At 41.2% G+C, this 25,182-nt stretch overlaps 1 protein-coding gene across 1 annotated transcript in view; it reads left to right on the top strand.

Annotated features, from left to right (window-relative positions):
- The window catches only part of SHC2 (SHC adaptor protein 2), a 67,067-nt gene that overhangs the window by 4,686 nt on the left and 37,199 nt on the right, over nt 1–25,182 (top strand). Inside the window, exons 2-7 of the mRNA XM_073594026.1 lie at nt 6,817–6,887; nt 7,499–7,559; nt 11,900–12,019; nt 12,353–12,406; nt 12,485–12,536; nt 24,057–24,183. Coding sequence (XP_073450127.1) covers nt 6,817–6,887; nt 7,499–7,559; nt 11,900–12,019; nt 12,353–12,406; nt 12,485–12,536; nt 24,057–24,183 — 485 coding nt within the window. The remainder of the gene's footprint in view (nt 1–6,816; nt 6,888–7,498; nt 7,560–11,899; nt 12,020–12,352; nt 12,407–12,484; nt 12,537–24,056; nt 24,184–25,182) is intronic.

Raw genomic sequence — 25,182 nt, 5'->3', positions numbered from 1 at the left:
ATTTACAAGCCTTGTTTTTAGAAAAGACAGGTACAGTGTGCTATACCAGGCTCTAATAGAGGGGCTGGCATAGACTTCATAATATGGATTAACAAACACTTTTTTATATCCCTTTAAGTTCAGAATGCAGCTGAGAAACTGAAACTGAAAATAGGTATCTTTTGATTAGTTTTAAAAAACAGGTACATTTCTAAAAACAAAACCTGGACTGATGGAAATTGGGGCAATTGACATATAAGCAGGTTAAAGCACTTGAGTGGTTGGTATAGGCAACATGTACCAGGCCTTTACCCAAAAACAATACAAGATCTACTATTATCAATAATCTACAGCTATGAGAAAGTTTGTGTACCCTCAGGCATTTCCTGGAAATATACACGAACAGCTTGAAATCATGTCAGAATGATATATAAAGACAGAATTGTATAACAATAACCCACATATGCTTCATGTATGAAAAACATAAACTGTTATGTAAAATATGTTTTCTATAGCCCTTAGCCATAATACGGTCCCCAGAGCACCACTTCTTACTAAGGGAGATTAGGCACATCCCATTTTGCACCCCACAGAGCAAAGGTTGGTGGTTATAATTCCTAGTATATCGCTTACTCCCGAAGGAGCCGATGGAAATTTGCCAGGTTCTTTCCCAGTGGATTGTCCTGCAGCCAGGCACATGCTCCCAGTCACTCTTCTCTTCAAAAACCAGCCTAGGGGTGTTCTTTTTGTTTTTATTTTTGGAAAACTTGGATAGGGTTGAGGGAATTGAGTGGGATACACCAAAAACAGAACTATGTACAGATTTGAGGACAATAAACTCCTGAGGACGTGGCTTTGTAGTGGAAACAGTTAAATGCAGACTTCTTTCTTTAGAGCACCAAGAGCAGAGTCCCTTCACAAAGAACAGACTGAGCTCCTAAGGACACCAGCCGATGTCCCCTGACAGTATATATTTACAGGCATGTAGGATTCAGACAGTAGGGGGCAACAGATACCTACAAAAATAAGAAAACAAAAAGTCAAACATAAATATGTTAGCAAATAAAATGAAAAATACTAAAACAAAATTAAACAAAAAAGCACTTTTTCTTTATCCAAGGGATACCATGCATACAGTTTGGGGCCCCTGTGATTACAGTAATGTATTAAGAAATCTAAACTGCACATCCACCAGAGGTGAATGAGTTATGTGCATTATATGTGACAACAATGATAAATGCCAGCACACAAAATGTAGGGTAAAGAGGATCGGTCTTCACTTGCACAACATACTGATGTTGACATTTCGGTGCCACACAGGGCCCATTTATCCAGTCATCTTGATAAAGGGGTCTTGTGTGGCCCCAAAATGTCAATTTCAGTATGTCATGCAAATAAAGGGCAACCATAATGCTATACTCTGGTGTGCTGGCATTAATCTACTTTGTGATTAGAGGGCACCTGCTATGTTGATATCAGCCCACATGTCTTTCATTTAATTTACTAAGAGGTTGTGTGGAGATGTGACTAGCTGCCCTTATATTGTCCCAGACACATACATGTATATATTTTACCAAAATAAATATATATTTAAATATGAATATACATTTCATACATCCATATTTTGTTATTTGTAAATAATAGTAACCTTACACTAATAAGATTTGGCAGCATTTGGTAAACATCTTTAGAATGTTGAAGAGATTTATGGAAGAAAGTAAAGTTATTTTAATGTTAACGTTATTACATTTGTGAAGGAAGTTAAAGCCATTTCATGAAATGTATTTTTATCCCAACGTATGTACTAACATGATATGTTACTCTTTCTTTACTTGAACTATATTTCCTCTCCTCAGTGGAAAATGATTTATTTAAGAGTCCTTCCCATGTAGAGATAAACAGAGGGTCATATTTGGAACTGCAGTGAAGTTGAGACACTGTATGTGCAGGAGGGACAGTATTTAAAAAATGTCTAGTTTGTGAGGATAGGGAACCCGTTAAGCTTTTTAAAGAGCCCACTGGCTGATCGAAAAATAAATAAATAAAGTCATCTATGGCCAACTTTAGTACAGTACTGTTTTAAAAAGAATTACTTTGGTTTGTTTGACTTCAGGTGATGTAGGATAGCTGTGCTGCATTGCTAAGCAAGACACACAGACAGCATGTATACATAACAAGAACAAATGGCTGCTACCTCTGTGTGTATATAATTTCAAACTTTACACTAAAAAAAGGCCTTTAACATGATGGTTAAACATGGTTGTTTACTTAATGCTTCTTACATATATACTGTATATTAGTGATATGAAAGTGGGAAGATATTGTCTTTTTTAATAGTTTATCGCTACTTTTATAATAGTCTATCACTTATCAATTTCCTGATTTATTGTTTTCTGAGACAGAGGGGTTTACAAAAATTGGAGCAGATAGAATCTGGTGCAGCTGTGCATAGTAACCAATCACCTTCTAACTTCAACTTGTTAAGCTTTCACAAATCAACCTAGAAGCTGATTGGTTACTATGCAAAGCTGCACCAGATTCTGTGTGCTCCATTTTTTAGTAAATCTCCCCCTGTTATACACCTTTACCGTTATATCATCACCATTAGCCCATTTCCCTTGCTCCAAATTTGTCTTTTTTGCATTTTGAATGTAAAATGTAATATAGTCTAACAATGACACTTCACAGCCTGGGCAGAAGGCTTAGAAAAAAATTGTACTCCTGGTTTATGATTAGATTCTCATCTTGCTTCATGACAGTCAGGAGGTTCTCCTTTACCCAGGTCATGGAATAGCTAGCAGTAGTTCAGCTGGACTTGTCTTAATTGTTAAAGACATGCAGCTGCTCTTCCTAAAGATGTTGTTTGCATAAGCAATGCTCATTACACCTAAGGTACCTTGGTAGCAGCAACAGATCTCCCCACAGCCAGCATCAATAGACCCTCCAGCAGTTAGCAATAGACCCCTCCCTCAACGGTAGATCCCTGGTGAAAAAAAGCCCTGACTGTATCTATTGAAAGAGCTAGTCACCACTCTCCTTTAGGCCTCGTTTACACTTTCTTTAAAATGTGGCATTGGACATGCTTTTTTAAAGCACTCTGAATGCCAATCAACGCACCTGTCACTAAATAAAGTGGTAAGCTCACAGTCCTGTTTACATGTTGTATTTGCTTTGCTTCAAAAAATGATATCCCATGACGCTTTCTTGGTGCTTCAGAGCATCTCCAAAGCCTCCTTAGAAGTCCATGACACTTACAGCACCTATAGCTTTAGAGGGGCTTTTATTCAGTGTTAGCTTGCCTTTGTTTTGGAGGTATTGCAGGTATGAGATATCCCAGGATACACTGGGAAACCAATAAGTGAAATGAAAAGACGTCATTGGCAGTCACTTCCAGTTCATGTGTATATAATCTGGAAGTATCTGGTGTAGACGGCACATCTGGTGTGCAGCATGGAGCAGCAGGAAGGAGAGCTGGGTTCTGACTGGAGCGGAGCAACTAGCAGATGGCACACGTGGGAACGCTATAGCAGGCAGGTGAGCAGGGACCGGAGAGAGAGGAATGACTGACAGAAGATCCACAGAGCTAGGAGACCGGAGCAGGAAAAACTACCAAAGTTATACATGGTGAGCAGCGTGGAAGCAATATAGTGAGAGGTGAGTGGGGACCTGAGAGAGAAGGAGACTCAGAAAACCAGAGGATCAGCAGAACGAGTTACTACTGAGTGGGTGATCAGCAGAACTGGGGGTACTACTGAGTGGGTGATCAGCAGAACTGGGGGTACTACTGAGTGGGGGATCAGCAGAACTGGGGGTACTACTGAGTGGGGGATCAGCAGAACTGGGGGTACTACTGAGTGGGGGATCAGCAGAACTGGGGGTACTACTGAGTGGGGGATCAGCAGTGCTGGGGGTACTACTGAGTGGGGGATCAGCAGATCTGGGGGTACTAAGTTGTGTTAAGGTCGAAGCAAGTATGAATGAGCCTTTACTGTGCAAAATAGCATTATGTAAAATGAATGTTCAGTACGCTTTGCAGTGAAAATAGTCTGACCAGTGCTGCAAATGAAATGGAAAAGGCAGAAATATTTTTCTATCTTCACTTCATATATGGTGGAACCTTCAGGAGCAAGGTGAACAAAGAGTGGTATTTGGCCCTGGGTAGAATAAATATTGTTCTTTGGGATCCTTTAGCTGCTAATACTACAATGATGAGAAGTGAGATAACTATGTCTAGGAAGTCAGGTAAAAATGGTATCTATTTCTCTTTTTATACACAGAGACATACCTAAGTCTAAGGTATTTTTGCCCTCTGGTGTCTGTCATACTAAGTGAAGTAACAGAATATTGGTATCTTAATTTTCCTTCTTATACCCACAGTATCTTGGCAAGAGTGAAAAGTAAAAATAGCTCTTGTATATCAAGAATGTCAGTTCAAATCAGCAATTCCATGCCACAGTGAGGTTGAAGAGAGCATTGGCAGCTACCAACAAATATTTTATTAAAAAGAAGACAAGGGATAATTATTAGACTCGTTTAATGGAAAAAACTGTGGCTGCTACACCACCTGTGTGCATTTATGATGAGTGATGAAGCTCACAACTGCAGCTGTTAGAGCAAGTCAGAAGCTGTCTACCCTAGTCACCCCACAAAGCAGGTTGAAGCTGTGGGGAGAGTGATGAGCATGATACTATTGCATATTCAGACAGGGCCGGTGTAAGGATTTTTGTCTACTCAGGCAAAGGTGCTTTTTGCTACCCCCCCTCCTTTCTCTACACCATCCGCACCGCATAGCTAAAAAAATGCATCTGGAGCTGGATTGCATTGCATTTGCGACCTGCTTTTAGGGTGTTCTTAACTTTGAATTGACACCTGCAGCAAAACGTGATGTGATGCGGGAAACGCATCGGGATCCCTGTGTTTCCTGCACCACATATGTGTGAACCTGGGCTAAAACTGTGAAGCAGTCCTATGCAGCTTGGGATGGGGGAGCAGGAAACTCTGTCAGAGCCCATTCAAACTAGAACACGGTACGGGAAACCTGCTTTCCCTGCCCGTTTCCCACACTGCATTCCAAATGCACTGCCCTTGCGATCTGGTGTCAGTGCAATGTTAATGACACCCCAAATGCAGGTCACAAACGCAGTGTGTTTGCCTTCACAAGATCCCATGATACAGAAATACCATGCAATCCATTTGCAGTGTATTTCAAAAAGTAGTGCGTGCAAATAATTGGGCTGAAATCGCGCTGCACCCAGATTGCATGTGAATTGCATAGGAATGCACATTGTGTTTCTGTGTGATTCATAGTGTGAATGGGCCCTCAAGCTGTGAAAAACAAAGAACCCAGCACAAAAGGAGCCTGTAAGTGTATCAGAAAAAACAAAATTGGTATTTAAAAACAAGATCTACAGCACAAAAAGAGAAGATATCAGTCATTAAGGCTACTTTCACACTGGGGCGGTGAGGCGTCGGCGGTAAAGCACCGCTAGTTTTAGCAGAACTTTACTGTTGTTTTAGCTGAGAGCTTTTAACCCCCACTAGCGGCCGAAGAAGGGGTTAATAGCGCTCATGTAGCGCTTTGCAGGCTCCCAAACAGCCCCAGAGATGCTGCTTGCAGCACTTTTTCTAACGTCCTGCAAGCGCACCGCTCCAGTGTGAAAGCACTCGGGCTTTCACACTGGAGTGACAGGAGACGCTCTTTACAGACGCTATTTTTAGCGCTAAAATGCCTGTAAAGCGCCTCAGTGTGAAAGCAACCTAAACAAAGCTATGCAGAGGATGACACACTGCTTTGGGATCACGGCCTGAATCGGGAGGAGACCCGACTGGAGCAGACAGACAGCGCATCTCCTGCTGTGACTCACACTGCTTGGAGATAAGATGCCAACCGCTGTCAAACAAGGTCCCGCTTCCCGGATCGGCTATTATGATCTGTTTACTGATTACTGTTTGGATGTTACATTTTGAAAGAAGATGGGCACCAGCAGTTGGAAGGTGGCGAAGGCCATGTTGGTACACCCCGCACTGCTCAGCACTAAACCTTTAGGCTTTCAAAATTTAACACCCAAACACCATCACAGATGTCAATATACTATATTTATTTATATAGGCTCACTTTATTCCTAAAATTACTGTGAAATTCAAGATGGAGCTGGGTGTAGTAAGATGTCCGCTGCCTTCTTCTGACTTCAGGCCTTCTGTCAGATGAGCAAACCTGGTAGCGGTGGATGCATGCCTGACTGTCACTTTTGTTACCTAATCTGATAGGTCACCGATTCTGATGGAACACCGGCTCTCCTCCCGATTCAGGCTGTGATCCCGGAGCAGTGTGTCATTTTCCGCACAGCTTTGTTTAATGTTTTATAACTAATCCTTTTCTGAGTGCATTTAGTTTTTGTTCTATTAAACATTCTTGCTTTTATGCTACAGTTAGAGGCTCCTTTTACCTTGGGTACTTAGTTTGTTTAGATTTTCCCGCCCCCACCATCCTGGCGCCTAAGGCAGCTGTTTGACCTGCTTACATGCTGGCGCTGGCCCTGTATGCAGATCATTCTGTAGAATTAGATAGCTGGTAAGAGCTCACCAGTCACTACTAGAGCAATTCTAAAGGAACTGATTTAAAACTTTTAAAATGGAATGATTGCTGTCTATAACTGTAAAGCTCATATCAGGCTTGAAATCACTGGCATAATTGCTGAATATTACTTAAGACGACAGGCAACTATACCAAGTTTTTAATTTTCTCATTTAAAGTAATGAATATGTCAAGACTGTCTATACTTTATTTACTGGTTTCTAAAATTGTATTTTGCTTTCTCAATCTCTCTTTCACGTCAGTACATGGGCTGCATTGAGGTTCTTCGTTCCATGAGATCTCTGGACTTTAACACAAGAACACAAGTGACAAGGTGAGTGACAAACATGCATTACATTTGGGTACAGTTTTTTGTAAGTTGCTATATACATATACTTCTCAAAATAAAATAAATTAAGAATTGGAGGTGTCCAGCTAAAGAGCATACAGCATTCCAAAGCCTGTCATTAAATTACTCTGGATCAAAATTTGTCTGGTTCAGCAGGGACCGGGCACATTTTCAATCCATGTATAGGCACCCTGGTTGTACAGAACTAGATCTACCGATTGACTTCTGTACAACCAACCTGTTGGGTTTTTCCTGATCGATCAGTGCTACCGGCTATAGCTGACAGCACTGATCACTGTATTCTGATGGCGAAGGATCCCCGCGGTCACAATACAATAGCATGGCGGGAGTGATTCCTGATCCACATCGAATGTGTGAATGGAAGAATTGGATCTTTTTTTTTTTTTTCATTCAACCCACTGGTTGATTGAAAAAACATTTGATAATGTATGGGCTGCCTTACTAGTTTAGTGCATAAATATATTGTAGACCAATAAACCCATCCTGAATTGTCTAAGTGGTTTTCACAAGTGCATGTTGAATAAGTAACAGTACACAGCAGTACGCTGATGTTAATTGTCTTTTTTTTGCAACAGAGAGGCTATCAACAGATTGTATGAAGCTGTCCCAGGAGTAAGGGGAACCTGGAAAAAAAAGGTGAGGAATGGGAATAAAGCTCATCACATACTATATATCAAACTATGTAATATACCTACCTGAACTATCCATTCAAACAGAGGCGTAAGTAGACCCTTCAGGACCCCGGTGCAAGAAACCATGAAGGGGCACTTCCCCCCCCGAGCCTGGGGCCCTTTACTCCCATCATGGATCCCTTTATTATGGTTCTGCAGCAGGACCCTTTCACATGTTCTGCAGCAGACCCCCATCCTGCCGTCTTGGGACCCCCCACAGTGACGAAACGCCATGGCCGGTCGCAAGTGCGACCTATTCTACCCTGGTAGTTTTAGTATTTTATTTATTTATTTATTTTTTTACATTTTTTTTTTTTTTATATTTACAATTTTTTTAGGAGCTTCATTGGAGGGCTTTGGTGAAATATCAGGGGTCTAAACAGACCTCTGATGTTTCACCTTAGGGACAGAGAAAGATGATTGAGTATACAGCCCTCAATCTCTCTCTGTAGCCTTAGCTATACAGAATACATGGACAGGAACAGCTCTGTACAGAGCTTACTGTTAATTCACAAACTGAAGCAATGGAGGCCACCACTTTCCTCCTGCAAGAGGGAGAGAAGGAGTTTTGTTTTGTTGTGCATTTTCTGTTCTTAAGGCATATTGCTTTAAGTTTTCTAACTTGAGGCATTGATGTCTTCCTTGGTCTACCAGTACGCTTTCCTTTAACAACCTTCCCATTTGATTTGTACTAACGAAAAACCATTATTAACACCTAAACAGAAAAAAACAAGGTTATAGTGGGCTAAAAAAAAGCAATCATGGACTGTGGATGACTGGATGAAAGTGATATTCAGGGATGAATTACGAATCTGCATTGGGCAGGGTGATGATGCTGAAACTTTTGTTTGGTGCCGTTCCAATGAAATGTATGAAGAAAACATGCAAATTTCCACAATCATTGATGATATGGGGTTGCATGTCAAGTAAAGGTATGGGGGGGAGATAACAGTCATTAAATCTTCAATAAATGCACAAGTTTTTCCTGACACAGCATGACAGCATATACGTGCATATACGTGTGCGGGTAGGCTCTGCCCCCTGCTCTATGACAGGACCGGTTATACTATAAGGTTAGGTCTCCTCCCTACCTCCAGTATTCTCTTTTTTTTTTCCTCACTGCTAACAGCCGGTTATGCTGCTGCTGAAAGAGCAGGATTTTTAATTTTTTCCCTCACCTGTCAGACACTTCTGACCAAGCCGCACAGGTTCGAGCCTCTCCTGTGACGAAGCTCCCCGCTGTAAAGGCTGACATGAACGCCTATATGGGGGAGACCTCACCCCACAAGGATCCTGGAGAGGGGTGCAGGTATCTGGTCTCTAGGGATTGCTCCTTTATCATGACGCCATGGATGGGCATTCATTGGACTTTCTGTTTGGACTTGAAGCATGCAGGTGGTAAGGCACCACCTGGTGCACAAATCAATAATATTCAGTTAATGCTGCAAGAATGTTGTTAAGCTTTCATCTCTGAAAGGTTGTTGTTTGTGTCTGCAATACTGCTATGCTGATAGCAGGTGTGCTGTGCTGTGCTAAACCTTCCTATTAAACGGTGCAAAACCTGGTCCTACAGGCTTGACTTATTGTCTGCAGGTATGCTGTTAGTTTGCATTTCTGAAAAGCATATATCACACATGCGAATCTTACTGGCTGTCTATAGGGCCACTCTGTTTACTAAAGTTTCATAGGTTGAAGTCTGTGTCTGCATTATTGCTAATGCTTGGACTGATAACAGGTGATGCTGAGCCCTTTTCTATTAACGCAGGGCCTGGCCCTGCAGACTGGGCTCACTGTGTATTGAAGTTTGGTTGTGGTATCTTCCAAATCCATACAAGTTATATCTACATGCTGGAGACCAAGAAGTGGAGGTCTCACCTTTAGTGTTTGAAATCCTATGGTGGTCAAAACGCCTACTCCAGACTTCAAGTACATTAGATACGAGAAAAACCTACAGAATTTAAAGGATGGAATTCTGTTTCTTGCTGTAAGGATTGAATTGTACAAGTAAGCCTAGAGACGGCATTAAAGGATACAGTTGTGTCCTCACTCTCTGGGATCCAGTAACGGTTGCATATCTTGGCAACCAATGCCGAAAGCACTGGGCAGATTATTCTTTCCCCCATAGGGTCTTCCAAATAGTGTGAGACACATGGTCTCACTCTCCATCCAGAAGGATAAAACATCCCCCAACATGACCAGTAACACGGAATAAGTATTCTGTATGGCAAATAGGTTTAGAAGGATCTCAGACATCCAAGTGTCAAGACGTAAACTACCTTGTTGCTGAAATTATCAGGCAAAATGTCTCTAGTCTCTTCCAACACTATGCAAAGGTTAGTGTCTTTGCAACCTGGGTTAGAACATCATCCTTCTGGCATATCCAAACTAAAGTGTTTGAAGTACCACAAACATTGAAAATAGATTCAAGGTTGAAGATGATAGACATAGAATTGGCCGTTCTTCAAGAAGCAAAACAATAGGCTCGTCAGGCCTAACGACGTCAGAAGACAAGCACTGTCCAATAAAGACAATCACAGGAGTGCAGATCAAGTCAGTCAAAGGGCTTAGATGGCTAGGACAAATCTATCACATAAGGGCAGAGACCGCTCTTCCAAACTAATTACGCATCCATAGGCGGAACGCCAAAGGAGTCCCTCCAGAGTTAATATGTAAACTAAGACCTGGTCTACATTTAATACGCTGGAGGTCCATTCTTAGGGACCAGCAGCCTTAAGTATTATACATCTCAGTCGTTAGTGGGGATAGATCTAATCCTCAAACACTCCAACAGTACCCACTCTTATCGTCTGGTGATTTTGTACATCCCACACATATATGCTGTCATGCTGTGTCAGGAATGAGGAAAATTGTATACTTTCCTAACGGTAATTTTCCTTTCCTGATGCAAGCATGACAGCATATAGGGGTCCCTCCCATAAAAAAAAAAAAAAAATTATATATATATATATATATATATATATATATATATATATATATATATATATATATATATATATATATATATATATAATATAGTGTGCAAATAAATAAAATGAAAAAAAAAACGAAAGGCCTCGCAGTGATACTAAATTACGAGAATACTGGAGGTAGGGAGGAGACCTAATCTTATAGTATAACCGGTCCCGTGATAGGGCAGGGGGCAGAGCCTACCCACGCACGTATATGCTGTCATGCTTGCATCCGGAAAGGAAAATTACTGTTAGGTAAGTATAAAATTTTCATCAATATTGAGATTTTGGACACTTTTCTTATTCCATTAATTGAAAGGATGTTTGGTGATGATGACATCATTTTTCAGGATGTAATCTGTTTTTAGAACTGCAAAGTACATGGTGATACCATAATATTTTCCTCAGAATTAATTTTTCCCCCCTCTGCTTGATCTGCAAAAACAGTTGCAACTGTTTACAGTTTTCTTTCTTTTTTATTTTTTTGAAGTGTTTCTTAAAGCCAGAAGGTTGGAATGTTAACTGAAAATAGTTTTGAAGCATGTCTGTAATAATTTTTTTTTCTACACAATTGAATGAACGTTTTCCAAGAGTGTCGATTCCATACTTTTTGCCAGGGGTTGTTTAAACTACTGTATTTATTGGCGTATAACACTCACTTTTTCACCATGAAAATTGGGTGCAGATAGCGTGTGCGTGTTATACGCCAATACTTCAGTTTTAGCTGCCTCGGAGGGGACAGGGAAGGGGGCGGGACGAGCGGCGTCAGATTACATACAGTGAGAAACTCCTGTTTACTTGGTGGCCTCTGTAATAGGAAGTCCCGTCTCCTGGGCCGCCATTGGACCACTGTTCTGTCTATCATAGGAGATTCTCACTGCATGTAATCTGTCGGCGCTCGTCCCGCCACCCTCCCTGTCCCCTCTAGGCTGCAGATGGGCATCGATCAGGCTGCACTGATGGCAATGGTGAGGCTGCTGCATTGATGTGGACTGATGAGGCTGCATTGATGGCACTTGTGAGGCTGCAGATGGGCATTGATCAGGCTGCATTGAAGGCAATGGTGAGGCTGCAGATGGGCATTGATCAGGCTGCATTGAAGGCAATGGTGAGGCTGCAGATGGGCACTGACCCTTATTTTGCTTCAAAGTTCCTTATTTAAAATTTAAGTTTTTTTCCTGAAACTTCCCTCTGAAAATGAATGTGCGTGTTATACGCCAATAAATACGGTAATTAGTATCAGAATGCCATTGCGTGAACTATGATGACTTCATGCATCCTACTCCAGTCACAATACTACAACCTGATATTCATCATAGTTTTTTGTTTTTCTTAGGCACCAAATAAACCCTTAGCAACTATCTTGGGTCGAAGTAACCTTCGTTTTGCAGGAATTAGTATCGCTGTAAATATATCCATTGAAGGACTCAATCTTAGTATCCCAACCACCCGACAAGTAAGTGTAAGCCAAAATGTGAATCTATGCATTCTTCCAAAGCAAACTGTAATTCATTCTTACTGTGCAGAGTCCAGTTCATTTCTGCATTTACACCATTTGTCACCATGCTCAGATTTGTCAATTATGTATGCTATTAGCCTTGCTATATGCAATTTAATCAGATTCTAATCTAATCTAATAAAATCTGATTTAATTAAAATTTCATCTTAATCTGGCATTGTAAACCTATTCTTTTGTATGCCTGAAAGCACACATCTGTCTATAATGTCCTTGTAGTAACTGAGATATGTGTAAAATTACTGCAATATGTATGTTATGTTTTATGTGCAGGTTATCGCTAATCATCACATGCAAGCTATCTCCTTTGCATCAGGAGGGGATGTGGTAAGGCTTACTAATATTTTGGTCATTCCTAGGTTAGAATATGAATAAGGTCAGTGATACTTTTCTGTACTCTAACAGGACACCGCAGATTATGTAGCATATGTGGCCAAGGATCCAATAAACCAAAGAGGTAATTCAATTTTATTTTTGTCCTAGGATAAGGCACTTAAGTGTTATGTATCGATGATAACTTTGACAAGAGCCAGCCTTGAATCATACAGAGATTCTTCTGCTAAACATATAACATATTTTGAAATAATATTACTGGCAAGGACTTTTCCATTCACTCTTAACCACTTGCTGACCGCTGCACGTCGATATACGTCGGCACAATGGCGTTGGTGGGCAAATGGGTGTACCTGTACGGCACTTTAAGAGGCGGGGATAGCAGGCGCGCACGTGTGACCATGCTCGCAGGACCGGCGGACTCGATGTCCACCGGTCTCCTGGCGATCATGTCACAGAGCCTCAGAACGGGGAAGTGCCTATGTAAACAAGGCATTTCCCCGTTCTGCCTTCTGACATGACAGAGATCACTGCTCCCTGTCATCGAGAGCAGCAGTGCCGGGACAAGGTCATCGAGAGCCCAGGGCAAACATGCCAAATTGCGACCCCCCCCCCCATGATGTATGAGCATTATGTGTCAGCAAAAATCCCCCCCATCCCCAAAAATTGAGCGATAATCTGCATGCTTAGCTCAAATCCTCTAAATCCACATATGCTCCCAGCACAATCCCCCCCCCCCCCCCCACACACACACAAAAATTCACCCTTCCTAGAATAAACCCTCTACCCCTCAAATTTCCCCACTGAGCACCAACCCCCTCCCCACACTCCCAGCACAAATTCCCCTTCTCCAAATTTCCCCTCTTAGCACGAATGCCCCCCAATCATCCCTACTATCACAAATCCCTCTCCCAAAAAAAAGTCCCCTCCTTGCTCAAATCACCCTCTCATATTACTTTCTCTAGCAAAAACCCCCCAAATCCCCCATCCTAGCACAAATCCTCTATCCTCTTCCCCCATCTCCCCTCTCAACCCAATCCCCCCCCCCACCCAATCACCACTCCTAGCACACTTCTCCAAACTTCCCCTCCTAGAATGATTGTTACCTGTCGCCCCCCCCCCCCAAATTCCCCCTCCCAACACATATCCCCCTCCTCCAATCTCCTTGTGGTGACCCTGAACCTCACATGATACCACAGTGCCCAGGGCAGCCGTCCCTCCTGCCCACCCCTTGTCCCAGCCCTGGAGAGCAGTGATTGCTGTCATGCGAGTTGAAGCCCATCCCTCCCACAGTTAGAATCACTCCCTAGGACACACTTAACCCCTTCATCGCCCCCTAGTGGTTAACCCCTTCGCTGCCAGTGTCATTTACACAGTAAACAGTGCATTTTTATAGCACTGATCGCTGTATAAATGACAATGGTCCAAAAATAGTGTCAAAAGTGTCCGACGTGTCCGCCATACTGTTGCAGTCCCGATAAAAATCGCAGATCGCCGCCATTACTAAAAAAAAAAAGAATAATAAAAATGCCATAAAACTATCCCCTATTTTGTAGACACCATAACTTGTGCGCAAACCAATCAATATACGCTTATTGCGATTTTTTTTTTTTTTTTTTTTCTCTTTTTTTAACCAAAAAATGTAGAAGAATACATATTGGCCTAAACTGAGAAAAAAAATAGCTTTTTTTAAATATATTTTTGGGGGGTATTTATTATAGCAAAAAGTAAAATATATTGCGTTTTTTTTTTTTTTTTTTTCAAAATTTGCTCTTTTTTTGTTTATAGCGCAAAAAATAAAAACCGCAGAGGTGATCAAATACCACCAAAAGAAATCTCTATTTGTGGGGAAAAAAGGACATCAAATTTGTTTGGGTACAGCGTCACACGACCGCGCAATTGTCAGTTAAAGCGACGCAGTGCCGAATCGCAAAAAATGCTCTGGTCAGGAAGGGGGTAAAATCTTCCTGGGCTGAAGCGGTTAACATTTCTTCTTTAAAACAGTAAATGATTACTCTCCCTTATAATTTATCTTCCACTTATGTTGGTCATTTATTTAGAATTGGGGATGAATTGAATTTGTGCTTCTAAAATATTCCACAATACGGTCAAGCCAATATATACTAAACTTTTTTTTTTTTTTTTTTCTTAATCTCAATCTGAATAAACATTTTATTTGTCTGAATGTTGTTCACAAAAGCCCCATTTTTGTGTGAAATACAAGCTGGAGTAATACTATCGAATATACCTGTTTATGTTTGATGCTCTTGACAGTTCTGATATATGGAGAAAAAGTAGCTCCTGCTTTAGTAAAATAAATCAATAAACAACAACAGGAAAGAGATTGCTTCTCTCACTAAATCCAGATGTTGTCCAACTGTGTTTGCCAGCCTGTTAAAAAAAATATGTGAAGAATTTAGAAATGTACAAATGAATGTCAAATGAGTCCTGTAGCAAGGGAACGAACGGAGCAGCGGAGGGACAGCATGACATGTGCGGATTGCACATAGCCATGCTGTTAGTTCCCTTTAAGAGGAGGGGAGTGGTTCTGGCAGGGGAGGCGCTCAGGGAGAATAGTTTGGAGAACAGGGGGAAGTGACGTCAGTGGTGAGCGGCGGGGAGGAAGATTCCCACCCACCCTCCCTGGTTTTGGTAAATAGGAATGGGGGGCTGTGGTGAGGACCTAGGCAGTGGTTTGGGTCTGTGAGGAGGAGGAGATGTGTGTTATATGGAGATATAGCATGGTTTGTACCCATATGTAATATGGGGATTTATCTGGTACCTTCCGGTTACGAGGGGCTAACCAGGAAGGGGTAAAGTTAGGTCACTGCGAAGGTTGGGTACTGTCTCGCTGTCTGGGGGTTGCGACTCGAGGCCTAAAGTTTATTGAAGTTTATCGCAGTGACCAGTGGCATGTGTTCCCCTCCAAGACCCCAAGAGAATACTAACAGTTATTTAAAATTATTTAAAAAATTTTATTTATTTAGTTTTATGGTAATTTTAATAAAAGGCCATTATGGCCATTTACTCCAATACCTTGTTGAGTCATTTGTGGGAAGGTTTGGAGGGTGGAGAGTATGGTTAAAGGGGTAATTCCAGGACTGGGAAGTAAGTCCTTCACATGTCATGACTTTACAAATCTTTCTGTAGCTTGGCATACATAATAAATTGTTTGTACACTATAACAATTACAGTAAACTTTAATGTGTTTTCAAAAATGAAATCAGTGACAATCCAAAGTTCTCTTCTGTACTTAAACAATTATGTAATGTTTTCTGTGTACATATTTATGTCAAACTATTTTTATGGTAGTTATTTGATTGCATTGTTGCTCCATGATGCATTTAGATCTAAGTGCTATTAAACCCAAAAACAAAACTTTAATATATTGCAGCGTACCGATTCTTAAATGTTGGGGCTGCCTTTGTTTTCCTCTTTTAGGCTTGTTTTTGTTGTTTTTTTTTACTTGGTGATCTGGACAGTAACACACTTCCTGTCTGTCTCCACTTTTGATATACTGTAGGAAACAATGGAGGTACATTTGGTCAGCAGCATTGTCAATCATGGGAGGGGGTAGTGTTAGATGCACTAGCAGATTAGGAAGGACGTGACTAATAATTAAAGTGATTGTAAACAATCGCCTTCTAAAACAACATTCAGTTTAAAATAGAAATGAAACATTTTTGTATAGATATAAAAACACATTATAAGTGATCACATTCCCTCTGTTCTCAGCTGCATAAGAGCCTGGGGGGAGGAGAAGCAGCACACTGAGTTTCCCAGTAAATGGCAGTGCAAGGGGGCGTTTCAGGACAAGTCAGATCATTTGAGGAGAGCAGGCTGACTTCCAGCATAGCTAGTAGACATGTGCGTTCATTATCGTCCAAATGCATTTTCTTCCGAATTTCAGGGATTTTTGTGTTCATGTTAACAAAATGTTAACGAATGCGCAGAATCCGAAAGACCTGGAAAAAAGCATTTTTTAAAATTTTCGCATCCATTATATTTTCGTATCATTGCGACAACAGTTCGATATAGATAGAAGATTCGACATGACAGTGACAATAGCGATCTGTATCGAACCTGCGTTCGAATGTGCCTAACCTAACTCTATTAGTCCAAGATTATTTGACATAGAGAGAAACAAACAAGTATCGTATCATTCGATGTGATCAAAAATATGTATAATACTGTTCAATATGAAAATTGAACCCACCCACCCACTTGTCTTTCGGCTTCTCCTCCCGGCCAATCAGGACAGGAAGCGGATCGGGTTGGCTGTGGAAACCGCAAAGGGGCTGAGTGTGGGGGGGCCGCGCCGTGGACGGGTGAGTGCGGGGGGACTACACCGGTGAGTGCGGGGCGACTGTGCCCTGAAGGGGTAAGTGTGGGGCGACTGTGACATAAAGGGGTAAGTGCAGGGGGACCGCGCCGTGGAAGGGTGAATGCGGGGGGACTGTGCCATGAAGGGGTGAGTGCGGGGGGAACCGTGCCATGGAGGCGTGAGTGCGGCGGGGCCTTGCCGTGAAGGAGTCAGTGCGGGGGGACCGCGCCATGGAGGGGTGAGTGTGGAGGGATCGTGCTGTGGAGGGGTGAGTGCGAGAGGACCAACCTTTTGAAGGGGTTAGTGCAGGGGGACCGTGCCATGAAGGGGTGAGTGCAGGGGCCATGCACAGAGATTGTAACACTTTCCTGCCCTACTAAAAAGTGAGGGCAGGAAAGTGTTACAATCTCTGTCAGGTTTTTTCTTTTTTTTGCTGTGTGTTCCCACTGGCAGTATTCTCCTTGTTTTCCCTGTGTGATCACCAGGGCAAACTACTTAGTAGTGTGGTCACCAAGACTAGTTTCTTAGTGGGGTAACAGTAAGCAACGTAGTGGTTAACCCTTCTGTCTTGCAGCACTGGGTCCTTGGTTCACATCCTGGTCAGGACAATTATAAACATTGAGTTGGTATGTTTTCCCTGTGATTGTGGCCGTTTTCTCCGGGTACTCTGGATTCCTCCCACACTCCACAGACATGCTGGTAGCTTATTTGCCACCTATCTAAATTGACCTAATTTGTGTGTGTATATTATGCTTGCAAAATAGGGACCTTGGGCTGTAAGCTCCTCAAGGGCAAGAACTGATGCGAATGTACAATATGTAAATTTCTGCATAAATTGTTAGAGCTATATACTGTAAATAGTGCAAATAAAAACTTTGGAGGGATCCTTACTATTCCCTATAGTAAAGTAAACCTGTCAAAAGCCTGGGCAATTGCAAAATATGAAAAATGCTTACAGTATATCTAAAACTAAACAAGACTTTCCTTCACTCTGCCTTGAAAAAAAGGAAGCAAGGAGAGATCCCATCAAAGGAAGGGAAATGCCTTTTTAGACCGTTGTCTTTTGAACCAATGTTCCCAATAAAATGTCCCTTCTATTGCTGTTCCAGAGGCAACTCAAAATATTGGATTTTTTCTCACCTTGAGTCCCAGTGACACAGACAACAATACAAACCTTCTAGAGGTTCTAACCCCTCATTAATCTAACCAAAAACGTATAAAATGGGTTTGGCTCTTAAGCCGTGGTTGCCTTCAGTGAAACTCACTGATTAAAATAATCAATAGTTCCAGAAATACAGCTCGTGTTTACCACACTACTTCCGGGTTGAACTGGATGGACTGGTGTCTTTATTCAACCTTACTAACTATGTAACAATCTTCCCTATTGGTCCTTTTAATGTAATTGTCAAACTTTACCAGGAAAACATGCATAGAAATTAGGCTTATCTCTGAATCTATTGATATTTCATGGCATGTGGTTTTCATTGAAGGTAACATATTTTTTTTTTATCATATGCTTAGACTGAAATAACATGACAGGTTCCTTGAAAAATATTTGTTATAGATCTGAGACAAATTCAAGTATGCACAGTATGTTTCATTTCCTATTTGCATGTCTCACAGAACAGCTACAGAAAAACATACTGTAGTATGATTGTTCATAGCACAACATAAGGAGTTTCTATGCTGCTCAAAATCAGACTGTAAGTATCCATAAAGGAACCAAGTAAAAAGATCCATGGCTATTAATTGTACTAGTTCATACCTTTGCATCAGAAAATGTCGGCTTTGCCAAATATGCCTACTTAGAAATATGTTTAGAAATACGTTACAGATGTTTTAGTTACTTTCTGCCTGAAAGTCTCATGCCGCGTACAGACGGATAGACTTTTCGATGGACTTTTCGATGGACTTTTCAATGAATGGACTTGCTTACACACGCTCAACCAAAGTCCGATGTTTTTCGTACGTGATGACGTACGACCGGACTAAAATAAGGAAGTTCATAGCCAGTAGCCAATAGCTGCCCTAGCATACAGACGAGCGGACTTTTCGACCGGACTCGAGTCCGTCGGAACGATTTGAAACATGTTTTATTTCTAGGACCGTCGGACTTTTGGGAAAAAAGTCCGCTGGAGCCCACACACGGTCGAATTGTCCGACGGACCTAGTCCATCGAAAAGTCCGTGTGTATGCGGCATTATAAAAACGGAATGTGGTTGACAATAAGAAAATGCCATCCCCTTTTTTTTTTTTTTTTTTTTTGGAAAATACTATTTTTCTATAGCTGGGAGGGCCTCAGCCAAGGAAGGACCAGATGGCCACTGTCTGAGCTGCCAGCAATGCATCACTACCTTAGATAACGCATTTCGATAAAATGTTGTGCCACTGAATATCTGTATAACGCATGTATATTTATAGTAGCGGTGTATGATGACTCTTTTCTAACTGAAGATGCTCAAAAATTTTCTTAAGCACATATATCATTGAAGACATAAAAATTATAGTTAAGGTGTAACTCCAGGCAAAAGTATATTTTCTAGTTTTATGTAAAATGGGAAACCAGATTCACCTTTGCTTCCTGTTTATGTGACTGCACATCTAAATTGTCTCCAAATAAAGATGATAAAAGACGGTTTGTATTTTTCGTGGCTGACATTGTACTTTGTTAGCAGCTGGTGCTTGGCAGAATACACTAATCGGCAGCTGCAGTCGCCGACTGACAAAAGTTTTCCAACCTGTCCATTCAACAGAAGTTGATTTAATGATCGACTTCTGTCAAACAGGGACAGCCACACACTGATTGAGATTTGGCTGGTCCAGCAAGGAACAGCCTAATTTTGATCAGTGTGTGGCCAACTTTAGAGAAAGGGAAACATTTGCCAATGGTGACCATTACAATGACAACTTAGAAAGGTTTCAGCTCAATCTTGGCCATTTTTTTTCTCACTCTTGTGTCACTGGTGCAGGAAGTAAGGGGGAATTCTTCCAAATGCGATCACAGCATAAATAACCAACAAAATGTCCAGCCCTTCCACATTCTACCCTAAACTAGATAAGAAAGGTTTGGTTTGGAGTTACACTTTAACCGCTTCAGCCCCAGAAGATTTTACCCCCTTCCTGACCAGAGCACTTTTTGTGATTCAGTACTGCCTCAATTTAACTGACATTTGCGCGGTCGTGCGACATTGCACCCAAACAAAATTAACATCCTTTTTTTTCCCCAAAAATAGAGCTTTCTTTTGGTGGTATTTGATCAACCCTGCGGTTTTTAATTTTTGCGCTATAAACAAAAAAAGAGCAACAATTTTGAAAAAAAACGCAATATTTTTTACTTTTTGCTGTAACAAATATCCCGCGGCGCGTGCACCTGTTATCCCTGCCTCTTAAAGGGGATGTACAGGTACGCCCATTTGCCCACCGCTGCCATTGTGCCGACATATATCAGCGTGAAGCAGTCGGCAAGTGGTTAAAGCAGAACTACACTGTATCTGAGCACCACAAACCAAAAGCGCTATTTAATTCATGTTTAATATCCAAAGCTGACTCCATCCATGTCTCCAGTCTTTATTTGGCTGAGAATTCATTTAGAAAAACACCCCTTGCATTTCTGGCCGTGGCCATCTTGAGTAAGGACAGATGATTGATGTAGCATTTACTTCCTGGAATCCATCTGCCCTTAATTCAGGCATGCAGGCAGGAGGGTGTGCTTAACCTCCCCTCCTGAAGACTCCTGGGATGTATGACATCTTTTGCCTAGGCATGAAATCCAGTAAGTAACTAAAGAAATGTAAACAACAGTTTAAAACAAGTAAAGACGATATACTTTTCTATATTTTTACTAATGTTAGCAGCATATAGATTCAAAATAGTCAATGTTGATTGCGAGAGTGAAGTTCCACTTTAAGAAAATAGTTGCAGTAGCAAAGTGAAACATCTAGTCTGGTTATAGGCTGAGCTGCAGCATCACCATTTCATGGTTCATGGAGAACGGAACAGATAGCAGTGAACATTATTACTTGATAACATGTTGAGCAAGCTGTGTCATGGCTGTGGTTGGTAGGGGACCTAACTTCTTGAAAAGATCCCTCTACAATATATATCTAACTACTCTGGTTTTCTTTCATTTTTGGTTCAGAAAACTGTTTATAATATCACAAAGCAGCTAATAATGAAAATCTGCCACTTTACTGTTGTAGGAGGAACACGCTAGAACACCACCTTCTATACTCATTAATATTTATAGCTCAGCAACTGTTCCATACATTGAGATTAAACAGCACATACAGATGAAGATGTAGTGCTTATTTTCAGACAAAAAAAGGGAACATCTTGTAAATATGTTCTGTTAATTACTGTCAAGTACACATGACAAGTGAACCTTAAGGTAGATGTACACCTATTCACTAAAATCTCATATAATCTTTATCACGTTAATGTAATTTAAAAAGGAATTTTTAAAATCTTTTTACATCAGCTGCTTTCATGAAAATAATACCTAATAATCCTGCCTCGAAGATCCTTGTTCTGGCATCTTCTGTTATACGGTGACAGCACTCTGTCCCTCCCTGTCCCCTAATTGTGCTCCTGCATTGTGCTTCCTTCAGAGACTATTAGTGGTTTGCTGATGCTAAATTCACAGACATGGTCCACCATTGTTACCATCAGATATGCAGCTATCACTGGAGCTCATGCATGTAGGCAGGGAGTGGTTGAAAGGGACTGTAGGAGATCATCAGCACTAAGATGCAAACCAAGGTGAAAGTATAAAAGTACATAATGGCATATTTTCATAATACCAGTGTTTTCCTTTTGTCATTCAGTTAGGGCTTAAATAAATTGCTACATTTTTTTTAATTCTAGTCTGATTAAACCTAAAAAAAAAAAAAAAAAAAAATCTAACTGTGATGTTGCAATAATCCTCTTATTAAAAATCTTGTGTTTAGTTTTTGACCCCATGCTATTGTCAGAGTCTAGGTCTTCTACATCAGCACTCGCCAACCAGTGGTCTGTGGACCACTGATGGTCCACCAGAAAATGTTGGTGGTCCCCAGGGGTTCTGCCGCAAATAAACATTGTATACCGCCCAAGGTTGTTTCAAGTGTTGTTCTTAATGTGCACTGACAGTCAATACTGCAGCGTGCATTGATACCCCATGCCTCCTCTGTAGTCCTGTGAACTCAGAGGGAGATGCTGGGAATACTGCAGAGAGCAGGAGATGAAGAAGGAGGGTAATTCCAATGGCAGCGCAAATCAAAGACTCTGGGAGGGATCATGGAGCTCGAGAACATGGCTGTATAAGGAGGTGAGATCCAATGATGAGTCTGTAAGGCAGCAGAATAATGCAGAATGGGGGGCAGGGACAAATGTGGGCAGAGAGCCGGGTAGAGGCATTAGGGTTTACACAGTGACTGCTGCAGATAATGTAAAACTCTTCTTTGCATACTTGTTTGGGTCTTGGCACAAAGTATGAGCAGGGGCTCAAAAAACGTTATTTGTTAACGGCAACTTCTGTTCACATAACTAACAGCCACTTCATGCAACACAATGGTGACTTCATTGGACAATCCCCAAGTTGGTTGCTATATCTGTTGCTGCTGCCACTATGCAGCTGCAATCAACACATACTGTAAACGGACCACAAGTTTAAATCGATTTTACCACGATTTATCGGGCAACAATCGTGGCAAAATCGCACCAAGATCGAGGTGCCATTGGAAGTGATGGGGATTGCAAGGGCATCCCGCGATTTGCCGTGATTCGGGATCGCAACAGAATCACGGCAATTCTGGCTGTGATCCAGGATGCCTAGATGTGAAAGGAGCCTTAATGATCTGCTGGAACCTACTGGGCTATATGTGTTCATGAATCCTTTATGAGAAAAGCACTGAACCCCATTAAAAGAGATTTCAGGTGGTGTTAGGAAAGGGTCTCTGAAAGCTCATGCAATTGTGAAGGATTACAAACCAATTTTTAAACACTTTTGCCTCCATCAGTCCGAAGCAGATCGCTGACTGATTGAAGAAATTCAGCACCAGTGTAATGCCCCGTACACATGATTTCCGATGGAAAATGTTTGATGGGAGCTTGTTGTCGGAAATTCCGACCGTGTGTAGGCTCCATCGGACATTTTCCATTGGAATTTCCGACACACAAAATTTGAGATCTGGATCTCAAATTTTCCAACAACAAAATCCGCTGTTGTAAATTCCAATCGTGTGTACACAATTCTGACGCACATAGTTGCACGCATGGTTGGAATCAAGCAGAAGAGCTGCACTGGCTATTGAACTTCATTTTTCTCGGCTCGTCGTACGTGTTGTACGTCACCGCGTTCTTGACGTTCGGAATTTCCGACAAGATTTGTATGACCATTTGTATGCAAGACAAGTTTGAGCCAACATTCGTCGGAAAAAAAACATGGATTTTGTTGTCGGAAAATCCTATCGTGTGTACAGGGCATTAGAAGTGAATCCTCGCATGTGGAGGACTTTCTGCTGCCTCAAATAACAAAGTGCTTGAATTTATTGAGGGAAATGATAATTAAGCTGTATTGGGAAATTATAAGTTGGCTTCTGCAGCATTATGATGATAAAATATACACAGGAGTAAATTAATAACAGAGAGGCTCAAACTAAGGAACCTCTATCATTAGAAAGACCATGTCATGACTTCAGTTTCATTTTGGTAACCTTAAGAAGGCTCTCCAAGAAATACAAAATACTACAGAGGTAGTAGTAAAAAAGAACACTCTGTGCGGGTCTAATCAGTAGTGTTAGAAAGTCTAGTTAGTAGGTATAGTTAAAGTTATTGCTAATAAGGAAAGTTCCACAGGGTACCTAATGTAAGGATTCACATACTTTTTCATCAGAAACCTTGACTATTTAAACTGTTTATTTATCAATGCTGTGGCAATGTAAAAAATTAGTGCTTGTTACGTAAAATTATCCTTATTTTTTCATGAAATGTAGACGATATTTTAGAAGTCGTTCATGTAAAAACAAGACATTTCCTGCCTCCCAACCGTAAAGGTACTGCTGGACAGACTGATAGGTATTCAGAAAAAATGACATGAAAGAGAGGGTTAAAAAAAATGGTCTATTTAGTTATTTTGCTCATCTGATATGGTCTAAAAACTGATAATGGTTAACATTAAAAAGTCTGTCCATTATTCCTTTCGTTCTTTCACTCTTCAAACCATTTGTGGATTTCATCCTTGTGTTAATGTGTGTTTTTGTCTCTTGCTATACCCCTTGCTGTCCTACTTTGAACCATCCTTGTCTTCCCATCTGTCCCCTGGTGTCCCTAAATCATCCGCAGCCTGTCACATTCTGGAGTGCTGTGATGGGTTGGCCCAAAGTGTGATCAGCACTGTAGGACAAGCCTTTGAGTTGAGGTTCAAACAGTTCCTGCACAGCCCCCCCAAAGTGGCAGCGCCCCCAGACAGGTATGCTGAGAACAAAGCTTAACCCACTCACTGTTTTTAATGTTAGCCTTTAAACCAAACATTGTTGTGAATTTTAAAGATGTAATAAGTTTTTATTCTGCATAGAGTCATATCACATTATTGTGGCATATTTGTACTGGAAAAAGTTTTTGGAGTCCCACTCTTATGGAAAAAATTCAAGAAGAAGAACTGCTGCTTCTACCAATACATCCACCTAAGTGGAATGTATAAGGTAAATATGTGAAGGGAGGAGGGTAGATGTGGCGCTGTTCTGGGGTGTAGTGTCACATACCCCTATATGGCTTGCAGGAAATCCCAAATAAAATCTTTGGATTTGAGACCAAAAAACAAGGCAAATTATATAGTGTGAACCAAAAGTGCAAATAACCAGCATCCTGGTGCAGCAATCTAATATGCTTCTATTTAAATAGCCTCAGTGTGGCTCAAAAGGTCAAAAAGCAAAAATAATGACATAAATATGTGAACCACAGTGCATGTACTAATATGAAAACATATTTTTAAAGTGATTAGTGCCCTATACATGCATTCTAAGGTGATACTCCCATGTATCAATTGACAATTTAAGATAATATATGCTGTGTGCAAAGAAAGTCCATAAAGCGTTATGATGCATAAAAAAATCAACAGTAGTGACAGGTGCTCTTCATAAACTGTGCTCGGTGCTTCTTATGGGTGCCCTATAGGTAATGCACTCACCGGAACCCTTCACCCCACGTAGGGGTACTGCGCTTTCACAGTATCTGCCACTGTGTAGCAAACAAAAGGCTTTCTCCTGTGTCAGCTGGTTGTTTCCGTGTTTGCGGTATAAGATATGAGATATAAGGGTCTCCTTTAGCTTTCCCTTTGCAGCTCTGCACGCAGTGGTAGAACCACAAGCTTTGTTGCTAATCTGTGAGAGCAGAGCTGCAAAGGGAAAGCTAAAGGAGACCCTTATATCTCATAGCAAATACAGAAACAACCAGCTGACACAGGAGAAAG

This window comes from Aquarana catesbeiana, linkage group LG01 (genome assembly GCF_042186555.1).
Source record: "Aquarana catesbeiana isolate 2022-GZ linkage group LG01, ASM4218655v1, whole genome shotgun sequence".
NCBI lineage: Eukaryota > Metazoa > Chordata > Amphibia > Anura > Ranidae > Aquarana > Aquarana catesbeiana.
Note: the sequence above shows the minus strand (reverse complement) of the source record. Positions and strands in the feature narration are given on the sequence as shown.